General features: G+C 36.0%; 4 protein-coding genes across 5 annotated transcripts in view; 1 reads left to right on the top strand and 3 right to left on the bottom strand.

Annotated features, from left to right (window-relative positions):
* The window catches only part of LOC311084745 (uncharacterized protein), a gene marked incomplete at its 5' end in the record, with an annotated part of 102,997 nt that overhangs the window by 62,863 nt on the left and 20,101 nt on the right, over positions 1-20,033 (bottom strand). The window lies entirely within an intron of this gene.
* Positions 1-20,033, bottom strand: part of LOC311084742 (uncharacterized protein) — a 67,214-nt gene that overhangs the window by 36,257 nt on the left and 10,924 nt on the right. The window lies entirely within an intron of this gene.
* Positions 4,593-20,033, top strand: part of LOC311084748 (SLAM family member 9-like) — a 134,574-nt gene continuing 119,133 nt past the window's right edge. The window contains exon 1 of the transcript XR_014606582.1: positions 4,593-4,786. The gene's annotated coding sequence lies outside the window, so the exon portion shown is untranslated. The remainder of the gene's footprint in view (positions 4,787-20,033) is intronic.
* LOC311084743 (uncharacterized protein) overlaps positions 6,006-20,033 on the bottom strand; it is a 109,388-nt gene continuing 95,360 nt past the window's right edge. The window contains exons 10-11 of one of the 2 annotated variants that reach the window (XM_084116969.1): positions 7,376-7,478; positions 6,006-6,207 (exon numbers count right to left, since the gene is read on the bottom strand). In XM_084116969.1, the coding sequence (XP_083973095.1) occupies positions 7,434-7,478 (45 nt within the window). In that variant the 3' untranslated portion in view covers positions 6,006-6,207; positions 7,376-7,433. Of the gene's footprint in view, positions 6,208-7,375; positions 7,479-17,019; positions 18,849-20,033 lie in introns of those variants that run through there. The other variant, XM_084116970.1, reaches the window with a different exon arrangement.

The raw sequence follows: 20,033 nt of genomic DNA, 5'->3' as shown, positions 1-20,033 counted from the left end.
ACATAACTAAATGTATTGTAAATTTAACCAACCAATACTTTCCATGAGTAAGGACAGAGCATGTGAGACCTTCCCTGTGTTATTGGAAAAAACCTCCATTGGACCAATTTCACGGGCCTTACAGAACGGTTCCCTGTGGGACACCTGAGCCTCACAGAACATTCTCTGAAACACATTTGTGGAAACGCACACACTGTGGTCTGGCAGTTAAATAGTCAGTCACCCAGAAAACAAGCTCCAGCTCCTCCTGCATCTCCTCATCTTCAGACCAGCAGTTCCGGCTGAATGCTATTGAATGCATTTGAGAAATCAAGAAACATAATTCTTACAGTTGCACCAGGGTTATCAATATGTGCATAGACCCTCTGAAGCATGTAGATGAGGCAATCATCTACACTGATGTTGGGCTGGTATGAGAACTGTAGAGGGTCAATGAATGTGCACACTTTAGGCCTGATGTAAGATAGGACCAGTTTCTCAAGTGTCTTCATTAGAAGTGAGGGTGATGGGTTTGTAGTCTTTGAGCTCTGTCTGATGTTTCCTTTTGGGAACAGGAACCAGGCATGTTTTCCACAAAGAGGGAATCCTCTGCAACCGCAAGATCAGATTAAACAGATGAGAAAAAAACAACCACAGATCTTGCAGTCTGCGTCATTGTTGGGAAGTGTAGGTCCATTTTTGTGGAGGTACGGCGAAGGGTACGGCATATGGTACACGACTATGCGTAGGCTATCCTGTACACTCGACGCAGAAGTATAATGAATCTGTTTGTCGTGGTCAGAAAGACTTGATGAAAAAGTTGTGCCTTAAGACTCTTGTCATTCTTCTCCGACACAGTTTTCAAAGCACTATTGTATCACACACTGTACCGATGCTTGTATTGAAATGACAAAACCACGTGATTGATGACGTTTGAAGTGTTGTATTACAAATTTATCAAATGTATAATTTAGGTTCCAATATAATAGTATATAAACCGAGAAAGTTCTGTACACTGTGTTTTACATTTTGAGGCATTGATGATGAGATTCAAAGAAGATTAAGTCAAGCAACCCAGATGTCTGACATTAACCTTTTGTCTTTATGCTCCTCCTGAACAGTGTCATTGTCCCAAGTTAAGCTATGATGATGCGAAGGTATGGGTGATACTGTCAGGCTGATTGGATTAGCATCTATGCATTTAAATGACACTGTTATGCTGATGAGATCAGGCTGACTCCTGTACTTCATTTACATGCCATCTATGTAAATCCCTCCCCTCTAAATGTATATAATCTACAATGTACACTGCTTTAGTCAGACTTGATGACTGCAGCGACCGACAGCTCGTGTTCTCAATAAAGAGTCCTGCTGAGGAAACAAAGAGTCCTGCTGAGGAAACAACCAAGTCTCTTCGAGGTCTTCCAAGGTCTTCGCTTCTGAGTTTCCAACAGAAGTTTCGAATGTAATGCAGTATTGGAAGGTCAGAACAGCTGGTTTGAAAAAAATTGGCGCTTAGCCACCACACCAGATGCATAAAAAATGTATAAAAATATAAATATTTTATATTATTGATCAATATGTGAATATGTTGACCAGGCTACACATGACATGAGTTGTGGTCTCATTGGCACAAATTAATTTAGATGAGATTAGATAGAACTGTATTGATCCCAGATTGATTCCACTCCTGTGTCACAGACTTCTGAAGCTTTGTTTGGTCACATGCTTTTTCTGCTTCGTGGTAATTTGTTAGACATGGTGGAGAAAACAAGTCTGACCACCAGATGTCACTATCGCTCTTTAAAAAATTTTTTATATTTTAAGATATTGACGTTTTAATCAGGATACAAAATCAAAAAATATATATGTTTGTCTATTCTTGTTCTTTGTGCCACATTGTTTGATTTCATCTCTTTGTTTGTTTTTTGTTGTTGTTTTTGCATGCACTCTCATAAGTTGTATAGTCCTACATCTGAAATGTTGTTGCTTTGCTTTAGTTTAATTTAGCGGTTCACAAATAGTAGGCCTAGTCACAATATAGAACATACAGAAACTCAAATTATATTCTATTTTTAGCTTAACTTGCATGGAAATATACTAACTTTATTAAATATTGATCCCACCCTTCACTGTCTCTGTACTCTTGTGTAAAGAGAAAAATGGCAAATTCAGCACATCATCGCTCTCTAGTGTCCAAAGCAGAAAATCACATCTCTCTAAGAATATCTTACTTTCACACGATAGGGTGCGCTATAGTTACTGCTGTTCTCAGTCACTGCTCTGATGTTTATAATTTTATAAATATAAAGTATGCAGTTAGTGAAAATTTGACCCTAAAGTGTGACTAATAAATATGCTATTGTTTTTCTCCCTCAGTTTCTCATGTTTTTTCCCCAGTAGATTAAAGTGCCAAAAAAGCTGATTATAGTAGAAGCACAGGAAGAAACTCTTCACCTACAAACTAAACACTCATGCACTGAATGCCCAGTGTCACCGACACATGTTTGTCCACCCAACGGATCAAACCACATTTAGAAGAATAACGGCAGCAGGTTTCAGTTTGACTCAGAAGATAAACCCCAGTAAAGCCAGTACTGTGAGATCATACACGCTTTTAACTTTGTACTCTGGTTTTTCCATTCATTAAAATTTAGAATAAATAACATCATTTTAAAATCACTAATAAATACACATTTTGTTTTTTTAACAAAAGTTATGCTCCATTTCACTATGAAATTCCACAATTCACACACTATTCTTCTACTTTTAGCTGTTTGAAACAGTCAGGTAACTACGCTCTCAGAAGAAAAGCTGTCACTGAGGCGGTGCTACTTCTAATATGAACCCTAAACCTTTTGATAAAAATAAAGAAAATTGTTTTATCCATCAAGAACAGTTAAAATCTTAAGGGCCCGAAGAACTATAACCTTATATCATATGCAAATGCAGTGTGTGAACTAGGAGGGTCAAACGCTGCATAGGAGGATTCACACAACACTTGAACAGTTCTGCTGTTAGATCACACACTGAACCACTGAAGAAAATGTTTCACGTGTTAGTTTTGCTCTTTTTTTGCTGTTGGAGTCTGACTGGTAAGTTATAAAAGCATTTTTACGGCTTGTTTTTTTCCCCCGTTTCAGTGTAAATTAGAATTCAATTATTTTCATCTGCTTTTATGTACCAAAAGAATTATGAAAATTGTATGAACATAATACAAGATCTACTAACTTTGAATGCAGTCTCTTTTGGGATTAGGATTAGGTTTACAGTGACATTTTCAGGCCTGGAAATGGTAATGGATATAATGGAAATCTCTACAGTGAATGTAAATGTTCAGAAAGTGTGAACTTTCTTTTTGTGAAATTTTGAGCTGCTTTCAAATATCAGGCCATTCTACAAATGTCATGTGAAAATGTGCAGCAAACTTACAGTGCAGACTATCAAGTGATCTAAATCTCTCATTTATTTAAACATTTTATTAAAATATCCAGCAAAATTAAACCTGTACTTATAATCTGCAGTAATTGTCATGCGTTTATTGTCAATACATTTTGAAACTTTAAACACAGATTGTTCTCTACACTTTAAAACAAATAAAAGTGTAAGGATGTGCTGCACCAATAAGGTTTATATATTTTGTTTTGAGTTTCTGCTTGTTTTGGATATTCTCAACTTTACATGTAAACTTTTGCTGATTTCAGGCTTTGTAAACCATCAGTGGCCGTAATCTGTGTAAATCTGTTTGTTCATCAGGTGTGTTTGGTGATTCAGTGTCAGTGATGGAGGGAGATTCTGTTACTCTAAACACTGATCTTACTGAAATACATGAAGACGATCGCATACAGTGGAAATGTGGAGCTGAAAACTCTCTGATAGCTAGAATAAATAAAAAAAATCAAACTTTATCTACATATTATGGCACTGATGGGAGATTCAGAGACAGACTGAAGCTGGACGATCAAACTGGATCTCTGACCATCACAAACACCAGAACTGAACATACTGGAGTTTATAAACTAGAGATAAATGGAGCGAAAGAGTCAATTAAAACATTCAGTGTTTCTGTCTATGGTGAGTAAAGATGTAATTTATCCAAAAGTTCACATATTCTATTTACATATTCAGATGTTACATCATTTTATAGATGACAGACACATTCAGTGACCATCAACACACTAAACACACACTCAACACGGAATTTATTACACCGATTCACTACAATTCACAACACCTAAAATAGACTGATAGTTCATGTTTCTCTCGATTCTCTCGTTTTCCAGCTCATCTGCCCACTCCTAACATTACCAGAGACTGTTCGTCAGTGTCATCATCAAATTGTTCTCTGGTGTGTTCATCAGTGTTGAATGTGTGTGATGCGACTCTCTCCTGGTACGCAGGAATCAGTGTATTGTCCAGCATCAGTGTGTGTGATCTCAGCATCAGTCTCTCTCTACCTCTGGAGGTGGAATATCAGGATAAAAACACCTACAGCTGTGTGCTGAACAATCCCATCAGCAACCAGACCACACATCTGGACATCAACACACTCTGTCACACATGTGCAGGTACCACAGCACTGATGATATATGTGTGTATTTACTGACCTGATCTCTGTCTTCTGTTGTCGATCAGACTGATGCGTTCACTTCTTTCTTTATCATTACAGCACCAGACACACTCTCTCCTTCAGTTCCTCCAGTCTCAGTGTCTCTGATAGTGTTGATCTCTGCTGGATCTCTGATGATTGTTGCTGGATTTTGGATCTTTTGGATCTGCAGGAAACACAGAAAAACTGATAAAGATGGCAAGTATTTTAAAACTTTTAAACCTTTTAAACAAGGAAAATAAGAAATAATTCTTTGAAAATATGTTCTAAATATTTTAGCCAACTAATAGCCCTATTGTATCATTTAATTAAAATTATTCTCATAATTTTCATTGTCATAATAAATGTCTATTTCTAATTGTATATAAACACACTGTGCGTTGCTCTTTACTCATCTCACACACACACACACACACAAAAAGTTTCTCAAACTGAATCAACACTGGAAATGCAAAAACAAAAAAGTTAATTTTTATGAATATAAAATGTAAGGATGATCAAATGTGAATGATAACTTTGTTTGTGCTTGTTGAACACAAAGAATGTAAAATACTTTTCTTTGTTAAACATCTCATTTGGGTTTGATTTATGTGTCTCTCTAAATGTAATGATAAACACTCTTTTAGGAATTGTTGTGTGTGGAAAAAGTTATAGACCTAATGGAAAATTAAATTTGTTAATGCCGTTTTTAAAAACTTTCAGTGTTACTTTGGTGTTAACTTTGAAATTCATAATAATAACATAAATATTGTGAAGAATCAGATCTAGTTAAGATTGATTTTTGTTGTTTTAATGCATCTATAATTTCAAACAGAAGAGACTTGTGAAGTCGAGATCACTTACGCTGAGACGACATTCGACAAAAGAAACACACAGAAATCGGTGAGACAATTTATTGTTCATTTGTTGAGTATTTGTATAATTTTCAGATGTAGATCAGTGTGTGCTTTTGATTTTGTCTGTATAATATTGAAGCCCATTTCTACCAGATAAGAAATAAAAATCATGCTCTGGTAAATTATTATATTTTATAATTATATCTTTCTCATAATTATGGCAAAAAGACGATATTATGACATACTAAATAAATATTGTGAGATTAAAAAGTCAAAAAAATCACATATACACAGTAAAAAGTTCAAATTATGACTTAAAATGTTGATATTATGACATACAATTTTTTTTTTGCCATTTTTAATCCCAAAATTTTGATTGTTTTGTCCTAATTATGATTCAATTATAATTTATATATATATTTTTTTCTTATGTGGTGGTAATGGTGTTTCAGAGTTTAATGATCTATCACATACAGTAAATCTCAAACACAACAGCACCATCAGATGTTTATAAAAGATTTGTTACTTTAAAAAACTGTATCACATTACATTATCTTGTGTTATGCATATTTACAGAAAGTTGAAGAGGAGGATCATGTGGAATATGCACCAATAAAATTCAGAAGATGATCTAACTTTAATGTTGTTCAGAGTACAAGACCCAGATTGTGATCATTTCACTGTGAATCTCCTGAATGTCAGACTCTGAGTCTATGTTCAGTTTTAGGATTGAGAGAATCAACATGTTTCATCAGGAAATCACAGCAGACATACAGGATCATCCTAAAGGGTTTAAAGTATGATAATTAAAACCAGATTAATTAATGTTCTGTTCGAAAGAATTTACCTTAACTGCAATACAGGGACTTTAAGCTAATTATGTAAATCATGTGGCCCATTGCAGCATTTTTATGTTTGCAAAACATAGATGCAAACTAGTGATGGAAAGGTGACGAAGTAAGCTCTGCTGTGGTCTCATTCATTATCAGTGTGGGTAGACAAACAGCTTGTGCATGAGAATGTTTCTGCTGCTGGATGTTTGCATTTCATGTCAGTTTGTCTGCAATGTCTGAGGTGTCAATAAAGCTTCAGTGTGTCTGAGGTGTCAACAGTGTGTCGGTGCGAGTGTGTCTGAGGTGTCAGTCTGTGTTAACAGCAAGTCGTTGCAAGGATTGTTCCATTTACACACGCATGAAACAGTTAATGACTTCTCTACAGGGAAGCCACTTTACTACAAAATACTAAACTCACTCGTGCTGATGTTTGACAAAAAAAGGTCCAAAATCAAACTGTGATTTGACTTTGAAAATTTTAAATGTTATATACTTTGTGTGCATGATGATCCTGCAAGAACTGATAAGAATGTAAATGTGTACCTTGAAATGCAATGTAAGTCCCTTTGGATAACAGAGTCTGCCAAATGCATAGATGTGATGTAGCCTAAGTTAAGCAGTGCTACTCTCAGAAATAAAGGTACAACAGCTGTCATGTGTAATGGCTTTTCAAAAGCTACACCTTTGTACCTTTTTTACCCCTTAGGGTGCATATTAGTACCTAAATGGTCGAAAAGGTACAGCGTGAGTAACAGCTTATACCTTTTTTTTCTGAGAGTGCAGTTTCAAGAGTTTCAATTCTTTCCAAGCAGAACTATACTTGATCCCTGTGTTGTTGTTTTTTTTTATTTTTTTTTTTATAGATGTTATATCCTGTTTTCTGCCGGTGTCTGGCTCATTTTAAGAATAAATGCACTGTATGACTTTTGACAATTTTTGATTTGTGTTTGATGGTCGTTAATAATATGTTTTCATCAGCTTTGAGGAGAAACTAAATGCTGGTAACAAACTTGATTTTTTTTTTTTTTTTTTTTTTTTTTAATAGCACAACAGGGATCCTGTCCATTGGTGAAACAAAGGTTGTGAAATCAAGATCATAATCAGATATAAAATCTCACCTTCCGTTCCCTTAATAGTGATAAAGTCCAGGCACAATTATAAGAGGATTTATGAGGCTCAAGTTCTCCACTCCTGCTCCAGTTCCAGCTCTGTAACCTCCACCTGAGGGTCAGGGAACAAAACACGAGTGATGGGGTGAAGGAGTGTTAACAAACGATAAAGACTGATTTTAACTTTAGCAGAAAGAAGCATTAGCAAATATGTGGTTAGTGCGTGTTCTGGAAGATTTTAGTACCCAATGCTACCTCTCCTCGGCAACACAGAATGAGGAATAATTCACGTCTAAAACACAGGACTTAAAGTCACTTTTTTGGTAAAGTTTACACGCTGATAAGTTGACTTGAACAACTCGAGCGAAGTTTATGACGTCACACAAAGAAAAAATGTTTTAGTCTATGGCGGTCACACAAAACTTCTTTCAATTAAATCAAAACTATCAAATGAGTCGAGTTCTCACGTTACATTATTTCTTAGTGTTGGTCTGCAATGCTGTTTCCTTTAATGAAAATTACATCCCGTTTCAAATGTATCTCCACCTAATGTTTCTGTATTGTAAACATGATTGTAAACACAAAACATCCTACGAAAGCACACATACACACAAACACACCATAGAAAGTGAAATTAATACAACGTTTGACCACTAGAGGACAAGAGTCATATTTACACTTCTTCTTCTATGGTTTATTGGCGGTTGGCAAACGAGCATTTCCGCCACCAACTGGTGTGGAGTGTGGACCAGAATGTGGACTATATGTAGTAGCCTAGGCCTAAATTGTGTTTTTTTTTGTAAAAACCTTAAATTACTTTCTCTAAGGTATTGAAACAATAAATTATAACACCTATCTTTTGACTCCTTTCGTGAAAAATCTTTTAAATCACACTGTTAAAGTAATGTGTAATTGCTCATATTATAGGGTTATTAATAATGTTCACCACTGAAAAAAAAATAATGAAAAAAATCATATGCTAAACCATAAAGAATGCCTATAACCATAAAAATAAAAAATCATTTGTGAAATCATTTGTGATTTTTTCTTTCAATGCATGTGGGAGAAATAAATGTATTTTTTTGTTTAAGACAGTAGTGCCTGATATCACATTACGATTGTTTTACTGTGGTAAAAAATACTGTTAAATTACTGTTTATTATTGGGATTGTTTATTTCAAGAACAGCATCCCACACAGTGTGCCCTTGTTATAATTTTCCTGATATTTCATTAATACACAGTGTTTAAACTACAAACATGCATTCTGTATTAGAGCGCCATCTAGTGTTCTAACTAGGAATTCAACATTCAAAGAATCCAGTTATATTGAATCAGGTGTTTTTAATGTCATTTATCACATGAACATATAAATATATTATAAGTTATTGTTGCTTGTTTCAGAAAGAAAATAGTGTTCATATGGGCTAATGCAAAGTTAAAGAAAAAATACATGTCTAAAAGTATTCTGCTCATGGAAAGGTACATTTTTTTCCATTTTTTTTTAATCATAAAATAAAACCTCTTCATATGCATAGATCATTTAAATATTTTTTAACATCTTATTAAAACACTGGAAAAGTAATGAATTTTTGTATGTAATGAAACAAAATCATCTATGCCCAGCTCTTTTTGATTTAGCCTATATTTGGCAAATTTTAACTCTGACGTGACAAAACATTTCATGACTAAAATAGACATCACGATACACATATGCCTAAATCTATTCTAATATTCTACTCAATAAAAGTAAGTCGAAGCTGAAAGGCAGACAATCTTACATGATAAAACAAGAAACATCAACATATGGTTATCCAAACTTCTGACATTCATCAAAATATCTTCTTTTGTGATCAAAATAATGACACATTCACGTGCAAGACGGAACTGGAGTTCAATTTAAGAAAAGAAAAACATCCCCGCATGAGAGACAAACTAACACTCGAACATTTTTATATTGTTCAAGATCTGGAAAAACCAATGTGGACCCGCTTTGCCTATACTGGCTCAAAATGTATTTTCTTACAACAAGAATACACTTCATTTCTGTACACAATTAAAGAAGACAGTACCTCTTCTCAACCACACTTTTACTCCCCAAGGTTTGGTGTTTTTTCGTAATTATTGCTTTAGGAGAAATTAACACCTCACCATTTTCAACTAAAATAGAAAACTTTTTATGTATTTTGGGCGGGGTTTTGGGGAACTGAAAATGCAAGATTTTGAAAAAAGGGATTTAGAGTACAAGTTTTGATACCGTCATCTCCGTGTAAACTACAAAAAATAAAAAATACAAAAATTAATTACGTGTTCATAGGCGAGTAGTGTTTTCTTTTCAAAGTTACATCACATCACATCAACTACGGGCCTGGGGCCTGTACCATGAAGGTAGCTGAACAAACTCGAGGTTACAGGATTAGTTTTGAGTCGACAAAACTGAACCGATGCAATCAGGCTTGATGCAATCGTGCACACCTGTCAGTTTTCAGAAAAGTGTTAGTTTACATGAACCTGTGTATATATGCCGTCAAGAGCAGTGTAACGAGAAGCTCAAGCCCATATTAGCCAATCAGAATCACGAAAATAGCAACAACAGCAACAAATTATAGGTCGCACTTTTGACGCAGGTGCAAGTTCTGTCGCATACTGTGACGTCGGCTGCCTAAAACTTTTTCTCAGTTTACATGCAAACGTGCAAACAAAGTTTTCCAAAATCTCCACTCTGGCAGGAGTTTTTAGAAAGAATCGTTTTCAGAGGCGAATTCTCCGTTTGCGTGTAAACGAAGGGCACAAACGAAGGGAAATGTCTAAGTTTTTGAAAAATAACCATGTACTTGTAAACGGGGCCTCAGGCTTTGATCATAAAGGTGCCCTAAGCCATGTTGGGTGATGTCACTTCTTGTTGACGTTCGAAGTATTGTCAAACGAAATGGAGGCTAGCTCGACCCTCCATCCTCCTCACTTCTGTGCTTCCTGAAACGGTCATGAACGAGTCGAAGGCTTTCGAAGCCACCAGAGGAGAGGGTAGTGCACAGGCTGTAGAGGAGATCTTTGGCGTCCTCTGGGGAGACTATTGTAAACAGTTCTCTACGTAGAAGTTGTTGTGTATGTAATGGTGAATGTACTCTTCTGCCTGAGCATCTTTGATGATCCTCTGGAGGATGTAAATGGCACAGCAAGGGCTTGAGGTTGTGCCAACGGGGAGAACTTGCCATTCATACACAGTTGGAGGAGCTTCACAGTCCAGGACACGGTCACGCCAGAGGGATCGCAGGAGAGGTTTATACTGGGTAACAGGTGCACCTGGTGAAACACTGGTTTAATGTCTCCACTGATTGCAGTCTTGTGCTGCCTTAAACAGAGCAGAACTCCAAGGAGGGAAGGCCCAAGGATTGGTCCAGGAAGTAACTGAGTTCAGACACTGATTTCGGTAGAAGGAACAATCAAACACAATGCGATCTTTACCATTGTGATGCACAATGTGGTGGGGTATGAACCAGGACTCAGGGGCATCTTCTATTTCAGAGGATGACAACTTCTTGACATACCCAGCATTAACTCATTTCTGGATCTCTCTGGTATAGGTCTCTGCCTGTTGTTGGTTTTGAAGGAGTCGCCTTTCACAGCTGCGGAGATGGGACATTACTGCCTTCTTCAGAGGGGGCCCTCAGAGGGGGTCAGGGGTCTACACGGAGGAGAGGTGCCGCATATCGTAGGACGCCGTCAACAGGTGTTCTGATGGTTTGGGTCTCAAGCTGGAGCATCGCCTCTTGATCCTGTTTGGAACGAACCACAGCTTTCATGCTTCTCTGAGGTAACGCATCAATCTGCCAGAGTTTCTGGACATTATGGTGGATGTCATCAGGTGGGCATTTAACGGAGATATAGTGAGAACAAGTAGAAGGAAAGCTAGAGATCTCTTAAAGGACCCTGCAGTGTCCAGCCGAGCTGGGTCTTGTTCGCTACAGGGGTTCCAGGAGGGCCTAATTTGACAGGTTGTGTTGGGATGATAAGATGTGTATGATCAGCCCCTAGAAGGAGAAGGGGTCTTACTAAAGGAAGGTAAATCTTTCCTCTCAACAACAAAATATACACAACTCAACTCTTAAATTGAGAAAACAGCAAGTGTTTTAATTAAGCATAAGAAAAGCATCTGATTATAGCAACATATGTTTGCACAAGCTCTATGGCACTCCACTAAAGTCTAGTCACGTTTATTTATATACAGCACTTTATACAATAGATTGCTTAAAATCAGCTTTACCGTATTAAACATGAAAAACAGTGTCAGTGTGTCATTTCATCAGAAGTACAACTTCATTTTCTACAATCTTGATTATTTAATGTAGGTTTAAATAAATCTGTCATGAAAATGACGGCCAGTGTGTAAATGATTATATTTCAACAACGAATTAGGAGTAAAAACAATTTTATAATATGATTTAGAAGTGAATGCAAAAACTGCCTAATGTGCAGCTTACATGTTTGTTATGAGTGTTGATTATTATATCTAAAAACTGAATTTAAGATAATAGTTTGGATTTTTTTTTTTAAAGACAGAGACACATTTTTTTTTCAGTTAACCACTGTTTAATAATAAAATAAGTTTAGTTTTCTCCCCAAATTCTCCACTGTTCCTAGGTAAAAACAGATCTGGATTTATTGATTACTTCAGCTTGTTGCTCAAGTCATGAGGTTTATATTTAGGGGTTCAAGCACGAAGTGCTGAACACCTATTGTAATTGTACTGATTTTTATTATTATTATTATTATTATTCTTCTCCGCTAAAACGCATCGTGCAGCCCAAACCGTAAGTGCTGGAGACTTGAAACTTTGTCAGATGGTAGTACAAAAATCGAGGAAAGGTTCAGAGAGTATGACCCCGATTGGCCTATAGGTGGCGCTATAGCAACCAAAAGCGCGAAACTGCTCATAACTCCTAGACCGTATGTCGTAGACTCAAGTGTCTTATATCATTGGAAAGCTGGACGTCTGACGAACAAAACGTATATCTCCGATTTCATTTCCGTCATGATAGATTTTCCGCCATTTTGAATTTTGTCAAAAATCTACTTTTGCGAACTAGTCCGTGGTTTTTCGTCCGATCGGAACCAAACCAGTGCAGAAATGTTCTCTGGAGTCTGAAGATCAATAATTATCGAAAAAACGTCGATATTTCGATTCAAAGTCGCTAGGGGGCTCAAAATGAACGTTGTGGGAGGAGCCTATTTTACTAAAATGGCTATAACTCAAAAAGTAAATGAGATAGCTTCACCAAACTGGGTACACATATGTAGGATTTCAATCTGGGGTCACAGTAACAAAATAGCGACGATTGAACACTAGGTGGCGCTATAACATGAAAAAAATATGAAAAGGGCTATAACCACCTGACCGTTAGTCTGATTGACTTGAAAATTGGTATGCAGTGTCTTGGTCCAAGGTGCCATGTATGTCTATGAGGACATTGACGTATCTCAAAAAACATGGCCGCCATTGGCCAATGAAGTCGAGCACCTATTAGACAAGGTTAACAGAGGCCGATCGGAACGAAACTCGATGGGCATGTTCGACTCATGGCCCTAGAGGTCTGTAAAAATTTTGAAAGAAATCGGCCACTAGTTGGCGCTAACGAGTTTTATGGCTCTGTAATCACATGGTGTTACACTTATTGTCACAAAATGCATATCATTTGATAGATCTGCTCATGCTGAACAACTTTGCCTCTATAACCATTGCTGTCAATCAAACCGTTCATTAAATATTCGCAAACATGTTAAAAACCTACTTTTGCGAACTAGTCCTAGGTTTTTCGCCCGATCTGAACCTGACCAGTCTAGGACAATTCTCTGGACTCTCTAGATCAATAATTATCAAAAAAAAGTTGAACTTTTGCATTTGAGTGGCTGTAATAGGGTCATTTATAAAATGGGCGTTGCAAAATACACTCAAAAGCCTATAAATCCTAAATGAAAACTCAGAACTTCACAAAAATTGGTGAGCATATGTGACATATCATCATTAACAAGCATGCAACATTTTTTGGAGATCGGACCAAATGTGGCGCTATAACAGTTAAAAGGCTTTAAAACCATATGTTTCCTATGGTAAACTGCCTGTATTGGCTGTAAATGGTCTGATCTGTAAAATGGTCTGTAAATCTCTGATCATATAATTTTCATATCATAATGTTCAAAACTAGTGCAATACAATTCTCTGTACTCACTAGATCAATAATTGTCAGAAAAAGTTGAACTACTTCATTTGGTTAGCTATAATAGGTTCACTTCAAAATGTGGCCTTTACCAAGTGTCCCCGAAAGCCTATATCTCTTTAATAAAAACAAGTCAGAACTTAAGAAGTTCTGCTCTTAAGAAGCATGAAAAATTTCAGACAGATCGGACAAAATTTGCCTCTATAACAGTTAAAAAGGTAAAAATGATATAACATGGCATATTAAGTCAATAAGTGGTATTGTACTGCCCCCTGCTGTCATTTCATCATACTACTCCCTAATATTGTTATATAATTCATATTTAGACTTTATAAAATCATTATTTTAACATTTACAATCACATTTTGTCAAAACTCATCTATTGAAGTATTACTATTGACAATTCTGTCAAATTAAGGAATGGAATCCTGAAACGAAAGTAAAAACGGAGGCCGCCATTTAGGCCACGCCCCCCCAGGACAAATTCACTCATAACTCGAAAACGGAAAGACGCTGCACGCTCAAATTTTGATGGTAAGGACCTCTCTTGATCGAAACGTATCGTCGCGGGCCTCGGGCCTTCCAGAGATAAAAGCCCTGAAATATATGCCTTTGAACGATCAGAACTCCCGGTCCCAATCGCCCAAAAACACCGCGATGGTCTCATTCAACAAGACTCCTCAAGCACTATCTATGCTCTGAGTTTCAGAATTTTTCGCCTTTTGGTTCCGGAGATATAAGTGATAAACCAAATTCCCATTCATTCATTCATTAATTCAATCAATCACTTCAACTGTTGCACCACTAGAAACACACCACTGTTGTCCACTGGAGGGAGCAGCAGGATTACACATGATCTTTTTATTCGCTTTCAGTATTGGGAAACAAACAAATGCTTTAAAAAGCAATCTTTTTTATTATGATGTTTTTTATTTTATTATGATATTTGTATATATTTTATTTTTTAATTTTTTATTATGATTATTATGAAGTTTTATATTATTAGATAAAGAAATGCCTATAGACAATTAAATATTATTATTATTATTATTATTACGGACTGGTAATACAGATCACAAAGAAATATGTGAAATGGTTAGACCATTAAAAGATATTTTCACAATATCACATCCTAAAAACATGGAAAACATATTTATCTTTGTGTGTGTGTGTGTGTGTGTGTGTGTGTGTGTGTGTGTGTGTGTGTGTGTGTGTGTGGATGTGTGTGTGGATGTGTTTGTGTTTGTGTGTGTCTGTGTGTGTAAGCATGCTTAATGGAAAGAACATGGAGAAACTGCTTTGTTTTACTGGTGGATAAAAAAGTCTTTCAAATGAAAGTGAGTCAATTAGTGGTCTTCTACTGCCCTCTGCAGGACATTCTACTTAATAAAATATTTTCACCTGTGCTTTTGCATTAATTTTTGTATAAAGTATATAATTACTTGCATGAAAATCACATATTATAACACAATCATGTTTTGTCAAAGTTTATCACTTCATTTGTACTGAGCTCTCAGTTTGAACAATTCTGCCCCTCAATCTGAAAATGGTGTTATACAGAGGAGATTTGCAATTATCATTTTGTTACCTATCTTTTATTTTAAATATCTACATCTACAACAAAATGTGTGTGCATGTGTGTGTTCAAGCATGGTTAGTGTATTAAGTATTATTGTTTAAGTATTATTGTTTTCATTTACATTTTAACCACCAGATGAAGACCACTCATTGGTTCATTCTGCTCACTAAAATATTATTTTTCATTTTTTTTCCATTTGAAATATTGTTTAAACTTAATAAAATCATTAAAATAACATTTCAAATCATATTTTGTCTGTTTATAAATCCCACAGACTCACATTGGCTGCAATACTAATGTTTTTGTAAGACACAGACCTGATAGTCTAATCTGTGTGTATTGTGCATATATTATTGATATTATTACTATTGCAAATCATGTTATTGTAACTCATATCTTAATAGAATATTATTTGTAATTTTAATTCTTTATTTCTTAATTGATTTTTTTATGATTACTACAGATATTATCACCAAAGATATCAACTACACCTTCACTTTTAGTATTGATACGCTGCACACACAGCACAATCACACACTCACTAATGCATTCAAATAAATGTAATCTTAATGTGCTACTTTATTTGTACATGATTAGAGTGAACAGAAATCTAAGACTATTTTTCTTCTTTTGTTAAAGCCATTTCAGACTACAAGTAAGCATTATATTACTAATCATCTATTTTAAAGGTGCCATACAATTGAAAACTGTATTTATCTTGGCATAGTTGAATGATAAGAGTTCTGGACATGGAACTGACATACCGTGAGCCTCAAACACCATTGTTTCCTCCTTCATGTGTAAATCTCCTGTTTGCAAAAGACCGCTGAAAAATGAGTGAATCCCAGCATAACACTGACTGTGACGTTGGAGTCAGGATCATTAACATTTATACCCCCCAAATTTGCATATACCAGCCCATGTTCTAGGCCAGGCAGTGTTAACGTGGACCTGCACAGCTGAATCATCAGAAGATCTGCAGGTATTGTGAAGAAGCAAGCAAGGACAATAGTGAAAATGGCAGATCATGGATATAAATGTTATGTTCGAGGCTGTGCTGCAGATTTGAGAACTTTTCATTCCCTTCCCACAAAACTGTCAACAGGCATGGTTGATGTTTACAACAGGATCCCTCACCATTTTAATTCAAAGCTGTTAGTTTGCTCTGCCCATTTTACCACAGACAGTTTTTCTAACCTGGGAGTGGGACAATATCAAGCAGGTTTCGCTCATTGTTTGATACTGAAGAAGGGGGCAGTTCCAACTAATGTTATATTTCCATTACAACCCCTACCGCAAGCAGAAAGTAACATTAGTGATTTTATCCACTACTTGACTGTTGAAGACATTTCTGTTTCAGAGATATCAGAGAACAATTTAAAATATATCAATGCATTCTACAGCACCTTTAAAATAATTATTTAAAATGGAGATCAGGCCATATAATCACAAAAACAGGAAAAGGGCTATAACCACCTGACCATTAGTTCGATTGACTTTAAAATTGGCATGCAGTGTCTTGGTCCAAGGTGCCATGTATGTCTATGCCGCCATCGGTTTTTAGCCCGATCGGAAATATACCAGTGCAGTACAATTTTCTGGAAGCTCTAGATCAATAATTATATAAAAAACTTAAACTTTACCCATTGGGTAGCCATAACAGGATCATTTAGAAAATGGTTATGGCAAAAAACACTCAAAAGCCTGTAAATCCTAAACAAAAATTCAGACAACTCACTAAACTGCCTTATGTGCTTAAAGACCCTAAATGCTTGAACCCCGCTAAATGCTGCTTGCAGCTTTAATATTATATGTTTTCAGACAGCTGTCTAGTTTTGTTTCCTCTTATTAAACACACACTAACTGTGGCCCAAGTGTTGGGGTCTTTTAGTTTTCAAAAGCATATAAATATTAATCCTGTACGGAAAATAAATGTTATTAATAGTTAATAAAAAAAAATCTTGCACAGAGTGAATCACGTTTTAATAATGTTTATCACATAAACACACAAGAGATATTTAAGAGTTTCACAAAGATAATGCTGTGGGCTTTACTTTAAAAAGTGTTTAAGGCACTTTTTCCATGATTGATGTAAAGTTAACAGAAAATGAGCACCAGATGAAAGACACATACAATAATAGAACAAAGAAACAAGGCAATCGTCATCTACATCAGCAAAATACAATTATATATTTAAAAAAAAAATAATCATACTTGACAATCACAGCAAAAAATAAATAAAAAATCAGCACCTCATAAAATTTCACAGATGTTTTGTTTGAGGAAGATAAATAAATATCTATAAAATGTATGAAGACTTAAAGTCCCCCTGTGGTGAAAATCCACCTTTTAATGTTGTTTATATGTCTATGTGGTGTTTTTAATGTGCTTTAGGAAAACATGCAAATTCATAAAGTGAAGCAAAGACAGTCTCAAAAACACAGCTTGAAATCGCTGGTGTTTCTGACGTCACAAACTACCTTGTAACCAATCAGATCAATCTGTGATCGTCAACCAGTGTGTGAGTGGAGGCTTTTAAATATGTGTAATTTTGGTGATGAAAGAAGAGTTTTAAGGGATACAGTTATTGACCACAGGGGGACTTTAAAACAGTCCATTTTTAGTTATCATAGTAAATATACATATACATGCAGAAATTACACTGTAACATTCTCCCAGACAAACAATACATCAAGTATTTTTCAGGATTTTGAAAACCCAGAGTTTGTTCAACTAGTTTCATGCAACAGGCCTCAAGGGTTAGTCTTACTGGTTAAATCATCAACATGAGCAATATAGTGACTTTTGCAGTAACAGCAACAATAGAGAGAAGAGAGTTTCAGCTGATCCGCTTCTCTTCATCATGTCCTAATTCTCTTCTGTGAAGTGATGTTACATTTGACACTGAAGCTTTAAAGCGCGTATAGAGTACGCAGCGCAATTTCTCATGAAGCTCCGTGCCGGAGCGCGTATCGTTTTCAGAGAAACACGTGATCAACGAAAAACGAAGCCTCGCTTTCTTTCCAGTCACGTGAATGCTTTTGCGTGTCGGAGTGTTTGAACCCAGAACACAGCTCTACAGGTTTTTGGAAGTTTTAGTCCATTTACTTTTTTTTTTTTTTTTTTATTTTATTTATAAATAAGTCTACAGCAGCCTATGTTACATGATCATATATTCTGACACATAAACAGCACAGAAACCATAAAATAATTAGACCAACATTCACTTGCATCAAGCAACTCTGTTGGTACTTTTAATATTATTAGTAATATAATTGTTACATTTACTTTATTGGCACACTTTAATATGTTAATTATATTATCAGAAAACTGAACATTTAGCGTTGTCAGGCTTTTATGTGTGCTTAATGGATAAAACAATGGCAGTGCGCACTCAGCTGCTCATAACATGGCTGCTATAAATTGATCTGCCACAAGATGGCGCTGTTTTCAACACTCTTGAAGCTTCGAATCTTTTCCTGAAACATTCACTGGAAAGCCTCAGTGCTTCATGAGCCTTCATTTGCTCATCCCTATTTCAGTGTCCATTTCAATCATATTATCAAAATTATAAATCATTTTAACATTGTTTTACTGGCAGCCTCGGCCTGAGTCTGATTCAAGGACGTCGTCTTCCCCAAAGGAATGTCTTTCGGATCAGGTGGCGAGCTTTCACACGTCATCCTTCTCCTGTAAGAAAATACAAATTCACAAAAGGTAAAAGTAATGAGGAGGATTGATGTTTCAGTTACACGAACACACAAACACATTCACACAAACACACAAAAATGGTAAAAAAAAAAAAGAAATGTCCCTTTTTCAGGATACTGTATTTTAAAGATAATTTTGTAAAATAAAAACTGTGTGAAGATGCCATAGATCTGCTGCAGGAGGCATGAGGACATTCTATGTGAACAAAGCAATAAACTACAGTGTCTGTGATGTAAGATCTGTTATATATTATATATATATATACACACATATATATATATATATATATATATATATATATATATATATATATATATACATATATACATATACATATACATATATATATATATATAACAGATCTTACATCACAGACATATATATATACAGTGAGGAAAATAAGTATTTGAACACCCTGCTATTTTGCAAGTTCTCCCACTCGGAAATCATGGAGGGGTCTGAAATTGTCATCGTAGGTGCATGTCCACTGTGAGAGACATAATCAAAAAAAAAAATCCAGAAATCACAATGTATGATTTTTTAACTATTTATTTGTATGATACAGCTGCAAATAAGTATTTGAACACCTGAGAAAATCAATGTTAATATTTGATACAGTAGCCTTTGTTTGCAATTACAGAGGTCAAACGTTTCCTCACCAGGTTTGCACACACTGCAGGAGGGATTTTGGCCCACTCCTCCACACAGATCTTCTCTAGATCAGTCAGGTTTCTGGGCTGTCGCTGAGAAACACGGAGTTTGAGCTCCCTCCAAAGATTCTCTATTGAGTTTAGGTCTGGAGACTGGCTAGGCCACGCCAGAACCTTGATATGCTTCTTACAGAGCCACTCCTTGGTTATCCTGGCTGTGTGCTTCGGGTCATTGTCATGTTGGAAGACCCAGCCTCGACCCATCTTCAATGCTCTAACTGAGGAAAGGAGGTTGTTCCCCAAAATCTCGCAATACATGGCCCCGGTCATCCTCTCCTTAATACAGTGCAGTCGCCCTGTCCCATGTGCAGAAAAACACCCCCAAAGCATGATGCTACCACCCCCATGCTTCACAGTAGGGATGGTGTTCTTGGGATGGTACTCATCATTCCTCTTCCTCCAAACACGTTTAGTGGAATTATGACCAAAAAGTTCTATTTTGGTCTCATCTGAC

The sequence above is a fragment of the Abramis brama genome (genome assembly GCF_963993115.1).
Source record: "Abramis brama genome assembly, chromosome: 6".
In the NCBI taxonomy this organism is placed as follows: Eukaryota; Metazoa; Chordata; class Actinopteri; order Cypriniformes; family Leuciscidae; genus Abramis; species Abramis brama.
The sequence above is the reverse complement of the archived record's forward strand: the minus strand, read 5'-3'. Positions and strand labels throughout refer to the sequence as shown.